This window comes from Geotrypetes seraphini, chromosome 2, assembly GCF_902459505.1.
Source record: "Geotrypetes seraphini chromosome 2, aGeoSer1.1, whole genome shotgun sequence".
Taxonomy (NCBI): domain Eukaryota; kingdom Metazoa; phylum Chordata; class Amphibia; order Gymnophiona; family Dermophiidae; genus Geotrypetes; species Geotrypetes seraphini.
Genome location: NC_047085.1, coordinates 130,351,275 through 130,366,177, shown reverse-complemented (window position 1 = coordinate 130,366,177; position 14,903 = coordinate 130,351,275). Strand labels below are relative to the sequence as shown.

Here is a 14,903-nt window from a genome sequence, read left to right as displayed (position 1 = left end):
TAGGATCTTTGTTTGGTTTTGGTAAGACTATAATTATCGATTCTGCCATAGTACCAGATATATTTTCATTCTTTATTTGATATTGAAACAAATTTAACAGATATGGTAATATGATATTTTGGAATGATTTATAAAATTCAACAGTATAACCATCTCCACCTGGAGCGGATCCAACTCTAAGAGACTTCAATGCTGTTTCTATTTCTTTTAAAGATATAGGTTCTTCTAAACTTCCTTTTATATGATCCGGAATATTCGGTCCAATAAAAGAATTTAAGAAAGTTAATCCGTCTTGTTCTTTATTTTTATAAGAATTAGAAGTGTATAATTCCTTGTAAAAATCAAGAAATTGTGTTATAATATCTTTTGTGTTGGTATGTGTGTTACCTTGTATATCTTTAATTGCAATAATCTTAGATTTTCTTTTCATTGCTTTAAGAAAATTTGCTAATAATTTTCCTGCTTTATTTGAATTGCCATAAAATTGTACTTGTTTATTGAAAATATCTTTCCTCACAATTTGAGAAGAAATCTCATTATATTTAACTTTTACTTTTAACAACTCTTGTAATGTATTGTTTTCCCATTTTGTAATTAATTTATTTTCTAAAATTTTTATTTGTTTTTCCATATCTTCATATTGTTTTTTAAGTTGTTTTTTAATAAAAGCTGAATATGCAATTATATTTCCTCTCATTGTTGCTTTAAAAGCATCCCATAAAATTTCTATATTAATGTCATCAGAAGTATTAAATTGAAAGAATTCTTGCATTTTTGCTTTAAGATCTTCTAAGAATTTCGAGTCTGCTAATAAATCATTATTAAATCTCCATATTGAATTAAATTGATCATTATTGTAATTCTGAAGGTTAATCCACACACCAGCATGGTCTGAAATTATAATGGGATCAATTACTGCTTTTGATACATGCTGCGCTATGTTATTATTTACAAATATATAATCAATTCTTGAAAAAGATTTATGGACTTGAGAACAAAAAGAATATTCCCGATCATTAAAATGAAGGATACGCCATATATCTATTAAATTACAAGATTGTATTAAATTATCTAGTCCTAAAGATTTTATGATTTTACTTGGTTTTTTGTCTATAATTGGATCCATTACAGCATTGAAATCTCCAGCTACTACTAAATTAGAAGCAGCCAGTGGTAATAATAATTGTTGAATTTGATTGAAAAACTCCTTTTGATTTGAATTAGGAGCATAAAGATTAAATAAATCAAGGGTTGTACTTCTCAAATCCATTTTAATATGTACCCATCTTCCTGAAGGATCAAAATTTATTAATTTAAAGTTTGCAGTGCATTTCTTATTTATCAGGATCGCTACCCCAGCCTTTTTTCCTAAAGCAGGTGAATAGAAACATTTTGATATCCAACCCCCTGTTAACTTCCTAGATTCATTATCTGAGAGGTGAGTCTCTTGTATAAAGTATATATCGGCGTTTTGCTTATGGAGAAATCCTAATAATTTGTTTCTTTTGATAGGATGATTTAAACCATTGACATTAATTGTATATATTTTAATATCCATTTAAAATTTTAGAACTATTTTGATTTAAATGTAATATAAGTTTTACGATCAGATATCCATACATTGTAACAATATAATTTCCCATTCCCATTTCCCCTCTCCTCCCATCCCACCCTCCCTCCCCCCTAATTAATAGCAGTGCACACTTGGCAACACACATATTAGATCGGTATCAAAAAACACTCCCTGAAAGTCCAAATCTGTTAAGATTCACAAATAAGTCATATATATTATAGTAGTTTTAAAGATAATTAATATTTTCCTTGACATTTCATATTTCTATAAATCCGGTTGAGATTTTATGTTAATATAGACTTTAAATTAATTTATTATCCTATTATTCAATACACTCTTATTTTAATCTAAATCTAATAAATCATATAGTATAGATTATATTTTAAGTTCCCTTCTATGGTTCTTGTATATCAAATTATATGTTCCATTACTATTTTTGACCTTAATTTAAGTCTTATGTAAATATATTTAATTTTATAAATTTAAAAATATCACATTGTATAATCATATTATACTTATATATATTAAAATGAAATAATCTTTCATTATGTCAAACCCATTCATATACTGTTTTCTATAATATTAATCTTTAAAAACATGAAAAGATTAAAAGATATATAAGGTATAGGTTAAGTATGCGACAACAAAAAAAAAAAAAAAATAATTATATTCCAGAGCTCCCCCCCTTCAAACGCAGAAGTCTCTTTTATTCTTATATCGTGCTCTTTATTTACTAATATTTAATGTTCAGTACTTCCTTCTTCGTAGAAAATCATTCCTTCTTCTTTCACCGCCTCTTTGTATTTTTATATCCAGTTCAATATTCTTATCACATTTTGTTGTATTCCAGGTGATTTCTATTTTTCATCGTCGTTCAATTTTAAGATATAAGTTGGTCTTTGTTTCTGTTCCATTCATATTTTATTTTAATAGTTTATTATACAGCGAAGTAATTCTTTAATATCCATTCGAGAAATAACATCTCCTATTTATAATTCCTCTTTCCGGTTTCGTGAAGTCTTCTTATTCGCAGATTCTTTCGCATTGATGTCTGGGATTTGTAGTATTTGTAGTATTAAAGAATAGTAAAGATGTTGAAATACTGATTATCTTTTCAATTTGCTTGAGGGGTTAAATTAGTCACATGCATATAGTTCAAATAGTCTTACTGCTATTTTAAAGGAAGGAAGCTCCATCCTACAATCAATTCGCATACAGTTTTGTTAACCCATTATTGAAAAGGGCACACTGGTTACCAATAGGACACAGTATAACTTATAACATTCTTCTTTTGACATTTAAAACGTGTACTACTAACTGTACTGAATTCATAAATAGACTTTTGATCCCCTATAATCCCTCAAGAGCCCTACGTTCTTCTTCAACTCACCTTCTATCCGTTCCCTCTCTTAACCGTATACAGTATATACATTACATACATCTATCTTTTCGGTAACTGCCCCATCTCTTTGGAATGCTGCTCCATTGGATCTAAGAGAAGAACCATCATTGGATCGGTTCAAATCTAAATTTAAAACTTTTTTATTTAGAGACGCATTTAATGCTTGAGCATCCTTTTTAGGACGTCAAAGGACTGTTAATTTTTAATTCTTTCTTTTAGCAGAATTTTAGACACTATTTGCTCCCTTTCCTTTTGTTTTCCCTTTTATGTTCTTTCCTATTTTTATATTGTAGTTCCTCCCCTTATTACCCTATTGTAACAGTAACTCTCCAGTCCTTGTTTTGTAAGTGTTGGTCTTTGTAAAAAGCAAAAATTAAACCTATTGGTTGTATTTTATTGTTCATCGCCTTGAAACTTTGTTTAGGCAATTAAACCAATTTTTAATAAAACTTGAAACCTTGTCCAAGACATTAGCCCCCTCTTCTATTAAATTGTGCTAGCAGATTTTAGTTTTTAAAAAAAAATCTTTAATCGAAAACAGTGTCATACAAATGAACAAACAGTAGGTATTACATACATTACACTAATATCTGTACAGTAACATATATATCATTCAAGATTTTCAGTTTTCCTACATATAACAATAACATAATATAACATAATATATAATATAAATGAAGTATAAAGTTACCCAAATGTCACCATCAATATTTATTCCCCTCCCTCCAACCCCCCATCCCCTATGGATGTGTAAAGGTGAATGAACAAAAGGAAAGATAAGATAAATATATATATTATTAATGCAGAGAGCCGCGCTGAAAGGCCTGTGCTGCTCCCGACACTCATAAGAACTCTATGAGCGTCAGGAGCAGCGCGGCTCCCCGCACTAGAAAACTGCTAGCGCAGTTTAATAGAAGAGGCCTTAAAATTCCCACGAAGGCCAGCGATGCAAGATTACAATAAATGCAGTTTACAGATGGCCTGTATCATCTTACTCGATGCTGAAGATACCTGCCTTAAGCTGAAACCGTTCAGTAGATGCATGGATGGAAAACTTGCCATGACAAGCCAGATATGTCCATTGATAGACAGGAGACAATAGAGATTGACATTAAGATGCTTATGGTACCATTTGGAAGAAGGACTGTGAGACATTAACAGGAACAGTACCGAAGAACATCTTATGGAAGAGTCCTCCATTACTTAGTACTGCTACATTGATGTTGTAAATGACAGCACCAAGAATAATTATTGGTATCAGGCATTAATGGGTACCGAGAAATAACTTCAAGAGCAGGCATCGGGCGGGAAGGCACTCACACATGTACGGTACGGGCAGTCACGAAGTTTTGTTGAAGCTTATAGTGACAGTACAATTTTCACTGCCCGAACCAGGCTCTGTGGATGACGTTGCCCATCTGTGAGAATATGCTGCCTGCTTGTCCTGGAATAATTAAATGTCTCTCTCATATCACCCCTGTCCCTCCTCTCCTCTAGAATATACATGTTCAGGACTTCCAGTCTCTTCTTGTACTTCTTCTGGCGCAGATCCCTTACCATTTTTGTTGCCTTCCTCTGGACCATTTCAAGTCTTCTAATATCCTTAGTCAGATATGGCCTCCAAAACAGAACACTATACTCCAAGTGGGGCCTCACCAACGATCTGTACAGGGGTATAAACACCTCCTTTCTTCTGCTGGTTATGCCTCTCTCTATACAGCCTAGCATCCTTCTGGTCACTTTGTTTTATCGCCTTCAGATCCTCAGACACTATCACTCCAAGGTCCCTTTCCCTTAATAGGCATATCAGCTTCTCCCAGCACATGTATCTCGCTCAGATTTCTACTCTCCAAATGCATCACTCTGTACTTCTTTGCATTGAATTTTAGTTGCCAGACATTAGACCATTCTTCCAACTTTTGAAGATCATTTTTCAACTCCCTCCAGGATGTCCACTCTACAAATTTTAGTATCATCTGCAAAAAGGCAAACCTTACCTTCCAACCCTTCGGCAATGTCGCTCACAAACATATTGAACAGAATCGGTCCCAGCACTGATCCCTGATGGACTCTACTACTCACCTTTCCTTCCTCAGAGCAAATTCTATTAACCACTTCTCTGACGTCTGTTCATTAACTAGTTTCTAATCCAGTTTACAAGTATGTACATAAAATAAACTGGGCAATTTCCCCTTAATTATTTAGGAGGAGGCCTAGAGTTAGTGCCAATTCTGCATGCATGTATGTACGTATGTATGTATGATTTTGCGTCCTTTAAAGTTGATGTTGACCAGTTCTAATTTCTGTTTGATCATTCAAAGTCTGATTGTTTAACATTTTGATTAATTCATTGCTAATGGGTATTCCTAAGAAATATTTGAAATTTTTACAGGCTTCTCAGAATTTCTGGAACATCTAGATGTGAATACATTACACCTGTTCTTAAAGAATTGCACTGATTGCCAACTGAGTATTGTAATCGTTATAAACTTCTGCTACTTGTTTTAAAAACTTTGGCAGGTAGGAAATCTCCAGTCTTGTTTGACTCCCTTTGTATTTATCGACCAACACAGAACTTGCGTTCCTTGAATAGCAAAGTCCTGGTGGTGCCATCTATTCATGAAATTCACCAGAAAAAATATAGAAAATCTGTGCATGGACCACAGTTATGGAACCAATTACCTGAGCAATTGTGAGGGCTTGGTGATATTGACTGTTTTAAGACTTTGTTGAAAATGTTTAGAGAAGTATATTAATGCTGATTTTTGATTTTTTTCCTTTATGTTTTAGAGATATTAAGTAATTGTTGATTTATGTATTATTTTGTTTTAAATAATGTATGTTTGTTGGAATCTGCCTAGAAATGTCGATAATGTAGAATACAAATTTTTAAAAATAAATATATTTATTTATTCATTCAATTTTATAGCCCGTCCTCCCCAGGAGACCAGAACGGGTTACAAAGATACATACACAAAGTTTCAGGAACAGAGATACATACATTACAGAGTCAAAAACATGCTACAGCAGTGGTCTCAAACTCAAACCCTTTGCGGGGTCACATTTTGGATTTGTAGGTACTTGGAGGGCCGCAGAAAAAATAGTTAATGTCTTATTAAAGAAATGACAATTTTGCATGTGGTTAAATTCTTTATAGTTTATAAAACTTTCCTTTAACAGTTAAAAGGAAAGATATATAAACTATAAAGAGTTTTACCTCATGCAAAATTGTAATTTCTTTAATAAGACATTAACTATTTTTTCTGCGGCCCTCCAAGTACTCTATTTTTTCTGCAGCCCTCACATTTAAAGTTTAATATCTTTTCTTTCTCAAAACTGGCACATTTCAATCACTAAATTGAAAATAAAATCATTTTCCTACCTTTGTTTGGTAATTTCATCAGTCTCTGGTTGCACTTTATTCATCTGACTGTGCATCCAATATTTCTTCCCTTCTTTCAGCCTCCTGTATGCTTCCTCTCCTCCAAACCTCATTCCCTCCCCCAACTTTTTCTTTCTTTCTCTATGTCTGTCTTTCTCTGATTCCGTGTCCCATTTTTGCTTTGTTTCTGACTCCTGTCTCCCCCCTTCTTTCTTTCTTCCTTCATTCCTGCCCTCCCCCATGCCACCGCCGCCGGGGAATAGGCTGCTGCTGCTGCCGCCATCAGGAACAGGCCGAGATCTCCTTCCTTCTCTTCTCCATGGGCCGACCAACACTCGCCGCCTGATGTCAATTCTAACATCAGAAAGGACGTTCCGGGCAGCTAGGCAGCGATTGGCTAGCCAGAACGTCCTCTCGACGTCAGAATTGACGTCGGGCGGCGAGAGTTGGTCGGCCCCGAAGAGAAGCAGGGAGATCAAATAACACGGTGCAGGCCTGAGAAGGGAAGGGAAGCAGGTTGGGCACCACTGCTCTAGACGAGCCGCACTCTAGGGAGAACAGTGGACCACCCCCCCTTTGGTACGCCACTGGAGCAGCAGTGTGTCTGGCTGGCTCTTCCGTGGAAAGCGCAAGGAGCCGCCAACACGCGGCTTTGAACAGAACGAGCCGGCCAGACATGCTGCTGCTCCAAAAGGAAGATAATGATCCAGTCTAGACCGCGGGCCGCAAATAAAATCTGGAGAGCCACATACGGCCCGTGGGCCGCGTGTTTGAGACCGCTGTGCTACAGGATCAAAACACAAAGCTATAGGATCAATAACTTACAACTTATATAGAATATGACTAAGAACATATGCTTTGCAGAATCTAAGAAAATATGTGTGTACTGTATAAGTGAGCTGTGCACTCAGTGGGCATACTTTCCCTTTGAAAACTAGTGTAAATTATCTGCATTCTTGCTGCACAAGTTAGGTAGCCTGTTGCAAAATTACCCTGAATAAAATATTTACTTACAAACTCTGAATCCTATTTAGCAGTTTCAGTTGGATGTTAATAGCAATTTTTAAATTTACTAACTTGTGGCTATGGCATAAATGCAGTATAGTATCCTTTCTACCCATCCACCTCCACAATTATAACAAAACCCTGTAATGCTACTCACCATCTTGGTCTCTTCACTACTAATTAAGAACTCACTTATTACTTCAGTTCCAATCATATCATTTGTACAGTTTCCCTGTAAGGAACAGTGGGGCACAGAAAAAGAAATACTTCTCTTAAAAAAAACAAATCAAATTAATTGTTTCTATTTATTAATTAACAGTATAAACTCTATTAAGATCAGACAAATCCTGCAAAAACACACAAAAAAATTATGTTGTCCCTTTTAGGGTATACAGTGCTGCGTTCTAGTTTTATATGCCCACAGAGAATGTGAACCATGACAATTTTTCAACAACCAGAAGTACCTCTTCTTTTAGTGACCACATATGTTCCCAGGACATAAGTATACATGTACAGTATGTATCCAGCTCCATGGGATAACTGATTGAAATGGCTTCATTCATATTCTAAGAGGAAACTGCATAATACTAATTAAACAGGAGCCCAAATTTGCAGTGCAGTTAACCAGTACCCTATCCAAAAAAAACTAAAGTTCCATCATTTTGAGGAGTCAGCCTGACTGCTCAATAACAGCATTGGTGACGGCTGATATCCAAGTCAAGTCCAGTTTCTACTCCTTAAGTTGGCTAAGGATGTTCAGGAAGGAGTCCCAAGTATAACACAACAGCAAAAATTCAAGTAGCCAGAATTATGGTCTAAATGTGCTGGGCTCTACTACTACAATGACTGGATTATACTGAAGGCAGGAAGGTAAACAGGGCAAAGCTCCTGCATAGCTATTAATAGAAGCTAATTGCTACTGAGAAAGAAGAAAAATGCCAGGTTAAAAAATACAAAGTTGTAGTTACAAGATATTTTTTGTTTGTTCTAGAGAAGATTCAGTAATGTCTGTTATAACTTTTCCCCACAGAACAGGATATAGTATAGTGAATAAAATTCATACTAGCTTATTTGAACTACAAAAAATATTTTCTTCAGTAATAGCAACTCACCTTTGGAAGCATATCCTTTTCATTGCTTATTGCTTCTCCATTGTGCTTTCCACTAAAGTCTCTATGCTGGAATTTCCAGAGCAGTGACAAATCCATCAACACAAGTGGAACTTTTAATGGGTTCTTAAAGGCAACCTCTACTGTTATAGGTTCTGTTAAATGAAGATGTGAGAAAAAGTGTGAAACAATTTTTTGCCCATGATCAATTTGTTCCAATATATTAAACAAATCAACAATGCACTCTTTAGTAAGAAATGTGACAAACCTTTAATTCAGGGGTATTACATGTGCATTTCACCTGGTCTTGGAATGCAGCCCACTTAAAATTCATAGCATAAAATTTTATTTTATCACATTGGCTAGCACACAAGGTTTTGAAGCATTACAGAGTGAATGAATAAACTAAAAGTTAAATTAGTGGGATGAGAACTAGGGAATCCACAGTTCATATCCCATTGACTTTGCTTAGGATATTGGGCAGGTCACAACCATTGCTTCAGGTGCATACTTAACCTGCAAGCCCTCCAGTGACAGGGAATACCTACTAGCTGCACGAAGTCTGGACAAGACCTCCTTTTACAAAACTGTGATAGCAGTTTCTAGTGCGGGGAGCCGCGCTGAATGACCCACACTGCTCCCGACGCTCACTGAGTTACTATGAGCGTCGGGAGCAACGTGGGCCATTCAGCGTGGCTCCCCATGCTAGAAACTGCTATCACAGTTTCGTAAAAGAGGGGGGTAAGTGTTCTTTTTTTGCTTCACATTGTTGTTTTTTTAAAAAAAATCATGTTTATTAAGGAGTCAACAAGAGAAACAAGTATATTACAGAAATAGAATAGGCATCAAACAAAAAAGAATACATGGCCAACAGTAAAACCCAGAGCGCACCAAGCGCACCAAGAAGCCACAAAGATAACCTGAAGGAAGAACAAGTCGTTTCCCCCATCAGCTCCATATATTTTATCCATACAACAGACCCACCCCCAGAGTCCCCCTACTCGAGAGAAAACACACACACCACACTACACAAGCCAGGCACCCCCCCAAACATACACCCCTCACACACCCCAGTCATTCACTCCCTCCCCCCTTACCCCCAAGTCTGGAGACTAGAGGTAACCGTAGGGCCTTCCATAGGGCCAAATAAGCCAGCACCTCCGAACTGAAACAGTGTTTATGGTAGCAAAGCTCAAAGTGAGCCAGCTCGATCATCTGATGTATCCAACCATCCAGAGGGATAGGCCCCGTTGTGGTCCAGAATTGTAATATCGGACGTTTAACTGTCAGCAGAGTTAAATAAATAAAGCGCCTCTGAGAGATAGTAAAGCCTTGCTCTTCCAACAGGGTTTGGTCTCCGAGAAGCAACATTTTGAAATCCCACTCAATATTATGCTGCAAAACAAGGCGAAGCTGCGCAAAGGAGAAGTTCCATAAAGAAAGTTCAAGACACTCCAAAAACGAATGCAGGAGCATCCCAGGAGCCCCATGGCATCGGGAGCACTCAGACTCCTCCCACAAACCCATGCGAGCACCCCGCTCTCTAGTTATGTAATCCCAGTGAAGGATTTTGAATTGAGTCTCCTGCCAAGCCACGGATTTCACAAATGCATGCAAGGTACGGAAAAGGTCCAAAAAGGATTCATGAGTATACTGTGCATCTAAATCCCGGTTTCATTGATCGCGTAACATGAGCAAGGGCCCCTGAGAAGCCGCCGATCGAGCCACCTTATACCAAACCGAAAGAGAACTCTGAGCAGCGGGGACACTCAATAAATACGCATCGAGTGGCCCACAGGACCACTCCTCGCCATATTGCACACAAAGACTCTGATAATAATGGTGGGCTTGTAAATAAGCCAAAAATTGAGTTTTAAGAATGTGCCACCTTTCCTGAAATTGGGCAAAAGAATCAAAAATACCCGTCTCCCCTTCTAGCATATGAAAAAGAGTCAAGGCCCCCTTAGAGGCCCAAACATCAAAAATGGAGTGGCCCAAACCAGAGAGAAAGTCAGGATTACCCCGGAGTTGCAAAAAGGGTTAGGCCCTCGAAGATCGAGCCTGCGCCCGTCGCCACTACCTCCAAGCCTGGCAAAATGAACGCAAAAACGCAATTTGGATGGCAACGCGCCCCCCTTACCACTAGGTGCATGCACTAAATTCAAAAAAGTAAAGGGTGCGCACCAACCGTCCATCCAGCTCGGTGGGGAGAATCTGGGCACCCCCGTTACCCCCTCATGGATAAAGCGCATTAATGCCGCCACATTGCTTCACATTGTTGCTACACTGTTACTGCTACATTTCAATTTTGTTTTGTGAGAGTGGAAGCTGTAGCCCTGAAGCAAAGTACTAGAGAGTGGAAAACTATTATTTGGCTACACATTGACAGGTTAAAGAATATTTAAGAGGATAAAAGAAAAAAAAAAAAAAGAGGTTCTTGGATTTGAAAGAAAATATAACACCCAAGTGAAGTTTTTTAAACCCATGAAAACAAACTGAGGTCTTTTCTCTACTTTGAAATTTGTTTTGTGATCCATTGAAAATTGTTTTCCTTGAGTTGGGTCATTGTGGATAGCTTTTAGAGCTCTCTAATTTGGAGTGCTGTCTCCAGCATCCTTATCGCATTGCCTGAGCACATATAAACTTTACTGTTTTATAATACCTACTACTAAAAAGGTGTGGCAGCTAAATTCAAATCCCCTTCTTCTTCCCCTTGCATGGTGAATATGAAATCATAATTTCAGAAGAGATTCACATGAGTATAAATCATGTTGTAACAAGCTAATACTGTATAATCATGTGCCCTGCATAGACATGGATTTCTAAACTTAGATAACTCTGCATTGTATGTGTAGAAATTAAAGCAATGAGACTACTGTAATTATAATAACTGCATTTATTTTATACACTTAATAGCTCCCACCTCTTCATCATGTATAGGGAAAATTATGTTATTCAGATGGATCTCAGATAAGGAGACAGTCCTAAAATCTTTCACTACAGTTTGAACATTTCAGTCCTGGCACATCTAATCATGTTACCCACAGGGATCTATTCAATCCTCTAATTATTAGAAGACTTAAATTTTGCATTTCTGCTATTATTTTTTCACCTGTTTTCTTCATTTTATCTTACCATGAATAAGCAACACTGTGTACATGCATTTCCAGAATACTGGTGACATCAGGGGCAGAGTTTGTGTGTATACATATATTTCATAAACTATATAGGTACAACTTTTCCCCCCCCCCAATTCTGTATATGGTGCGCACAGCTGATTTGCTTATGTAACTTAATTGGTGACAATATTTGGCAATTAACATCTTATAATTGATGCTGGCACTAAAGCAATGTTACTTACCGTAACAGTTGTTATCCAGGGATAGCAGGCAGCTATTCTCACTAGTGGGTGATGTCATCCGACAAAGCCCCGATACGGACGTCTCACAAGCATGTTTTGCTTGAAGAAACTCAGAAGTTTCGAGATGCCCGCACCGCACATGCGCCAGTGCCTTCCCGCCCGATGGTCCGGGCGTGTCTCCTCAGTTCAGGTAGCTAGCAGAGAAGCCAACCCAGGGGAGGTGGGTGGGACGTGAGAATAGCTGCCTGCTGTCCCTGGATAACAACTGTTACGGTAAGTAACATTGCTTTATCCCAGGACAAGCAGGCAGGTATTCTCACTAGTGGGTGACCTCCAAGCTAACCTCAATGGGATGGTGGGAGAGTTGGCAACTTAGGAGAATAAATTTTGTAACACAGTTTGGCCAAACTGTCCATCCCTTCTGGAGAAAGTATCCAGACAATAATGAGAGGTGAATGTATGAACCGAGGACCAAGTGGCAGCCTTAAAATCTCCTCAATCGGTGTCGATCTGAGGAAGGCTTCAGAGGCTGCCATTGCTCTGACCTTATGGGCTGTGACCTTACAGGGAAGGGGTAATCCAGCCTGGGCATAGCAGAAAGAGATACAAGCTGCCATCCAGTTGGAGATGGTGCGCTTTGATACAGGTTGTCCCAACTTGTTCGGATCAAAGGAGACGAATAGTTGAGGAGCAGTTCTGTGTGGTTTGGTACGATCCAAGTAGAAAGCCAAAGCACGTTTACAGTCCAGAGTGTGAAGAGCTGATTCTCCAGGATGAGAATAAGGCTTTGGAAAAAACACTGGAAGTACAATGGATTGGTTGAGATGAAATTCAGAGATCACTTTAGGTAGGAATTTTGGATGAGTGCGGAGGACCACCTTGTCATGATGGAATACTGTGAAAGGTGGGTCCGCCACCAAGGCCTGAAGCTCACTGACCCTGCGAGCAGATGTGAGGACCCCAGAAAAAACACTTTCCAAGTAAGAAACTTAAGTGGAGCCTTTCTCAGAGGTTCAAAAGGAGGTTTCATAAGCTGAGAAAGAACAACATTGAGATCCCAAACCACAGGAGGCGGTTTGAGAGGAGGATTGACATGAAAAAGTCCCTTCATAAATCTGGAAACCACAGGATGAGCAGAAAGAGGTTTTCCTTGCAGAGGCTGATGGAAAGCCGCAATAGCACTCAGGTGGACTCGTATAGATGTCGACTTGAGACCAGACTGAGACAGGTGTAAAAGATAGTCCAACACAGACGATAGGGAGGCTCGCTGAGGCTCCTTAGAATTGGAAATACACCATGAAGAAAATCTAGTCCATTTTTGGGAGTAGCATTGCCGAGTAGCAGGCTTCCTGGAAGCCTCCAAGACATCCCTCACCGCCTGGGAAAACTGGTGAGGCACTACGTTGAGAGGAACCAAGCTGTCAGGTGGAGAGACTGCAGGTTGGGATGAAGTAGAGACCCCTGATGCTGAGTAAGCAGTGAAGGAAATACTGGAAGAAGGAACGGCTCCCTGCTGCTGAGTTGAAGTAAAAGGGAGAACCAAGGCTGTCGGGGCCACCGAGGAGCTATCAGAATCATGGTGGCATGGTCGGACCTGAGCTTGACCAGAGTCTTCTGAATGAGAGGAAATGGAGGAAACGCATACAGAAAGCGATTCCCCCAATCCAGCAGGAAAGCATCCGCCTCGAGGTGATGAGGAGAGTAGATCCTGGAGCAAAATTGAGGCAGCTTGAAGTTGTGGGGAGCCGCAAAGAGGTCTATCTGAGGCGTTCCCCACTGAGCAAAGACCTGATGAAGGGGTGTGGAATGGAGTGTCCATTCGTGAGGCTGGAGTAGACGACTCAAGTTGTCCGTCAGGACATTGTCCTTCCCCTGAATGTAGACAGCTTTGAGGAAGGCTTTAGAAACATAGAAACATAGAAGGTGACGGCAGATAAGGGCCAAGGCCCATCAAGTCTGCCCACATCAATGACCTTCCCCTACCTCCCTTTGCGAAGAGATCCCACCTTTCGATCCCATTTAGCTTTAAAATCAGGCACACTGCTGGCCTCAATCACCTGCATCGGAAGACCATTCCATCGATCCACCACCCTCTCGGTGAAGAAGTATTTCCTGGTGTCGCCATGTAATGTCCCTCCCCTGATTTTCCATGGATGCCCTCGTGTTGACGTGGGTTCCTTGAAGAAGAAGATATCCTCCCCCACCTCGATACGGCGCGTGAGGTACTTGAATGTCTCGATCATGTCCCCCCTCTCCCTGCGTTCCTCAAGGGAGTAGAGCTGCAGTTTATTCAGCCGTTCCTCATACGGGAGATCCCTGAGCCCCGTGACCATCCGTGTGGCCATTCGCTGGACCGACTCAAGTCTCAGCACATCTTTGCGGTAATGTGGTCTCCAGAATTGTACACAGTATTCCAGATGGGGTCTCACCATGGACCTATATAATGGCATTATAACTTCGGGCTTACGGCTAACGAAACTCCTTCGTATGCAACCCATGATTTGTCTGGCTTTAGATGAAGCTTTCTCCACCTGAGTTGCAGTCTTCATGTCCTCACTGATGATTACCCCTAAGTCTCGTTCCGCTACAGTTCTCTCTAGGATCTCACCATTAAGAGTGTAAGTCTTACATGGATTTTTGTTGCCAAGGTGCATGACCTTGCATTTTTTGGCATTGAAGTTTAATTGCCAGGTCCTGGACCAATTCTCCAGTAGGAGGAGGTCGTGTGCCATACTATCGGTCTTGGATTTGTTGTCAGGTCCTGTTGTGTTCTTGTCCACTATATTGCATAATTTGGCATCATCGGCGAATAACGTTAATTTACCCTGAAGCCCTTCAGCCAAGTCCCTTATGAAGATGTTGAATAAGATTGGGCCCAGTCCCAGACTCTGAGAGCTTCCTGGCAGAGGGAGGCCGAGCCCGTGCCCCCTGCTTGTTGACATAATACATGGCGACCTGATTGTCTGTGCGAATGAGGACCACCATGTCGCGAAGCAGATGTTGAAAAGCTTGAAGAGCATTGAAGATGGCTCTGAGCTCCAAGAGATTGATTTGATGGAGTCGGTCCGCAC

At 39.5% G+C, this 14,903-nt stretch overlaps 1 protein-coding gene across 3 annotated transcripts in view; it reads right to left on the bottom strand.

Moving 5' to 3' along the window:
- TRAPPC8 (trafficking protein particle complex 8) overlaps positions 1-14,903 on the bottom strand; it is a 392,175-nt gene that overhangs the window by 160,012 nt on the left and 217,260 nt on the right. For all 3 annotated transcript variants that reach the window (XM_033933766.1, XM_033933767.1, XM_033933769.1), the window contains 2 exons: positions 8,475-8,626; positions 7,520-7,594 (listed from right to left, as the gene is read on the bottom strand). In XM_033933766.1, coding sequence (XP_033789657.1) covers positions 7,520-7,594; positions 8,475-8,626 — 227 coding nt within the window. The remainder of the gene's footprint in view (positions 1-7,519; positions 7,595-8,474; positions 8,627-14,903) is intronic.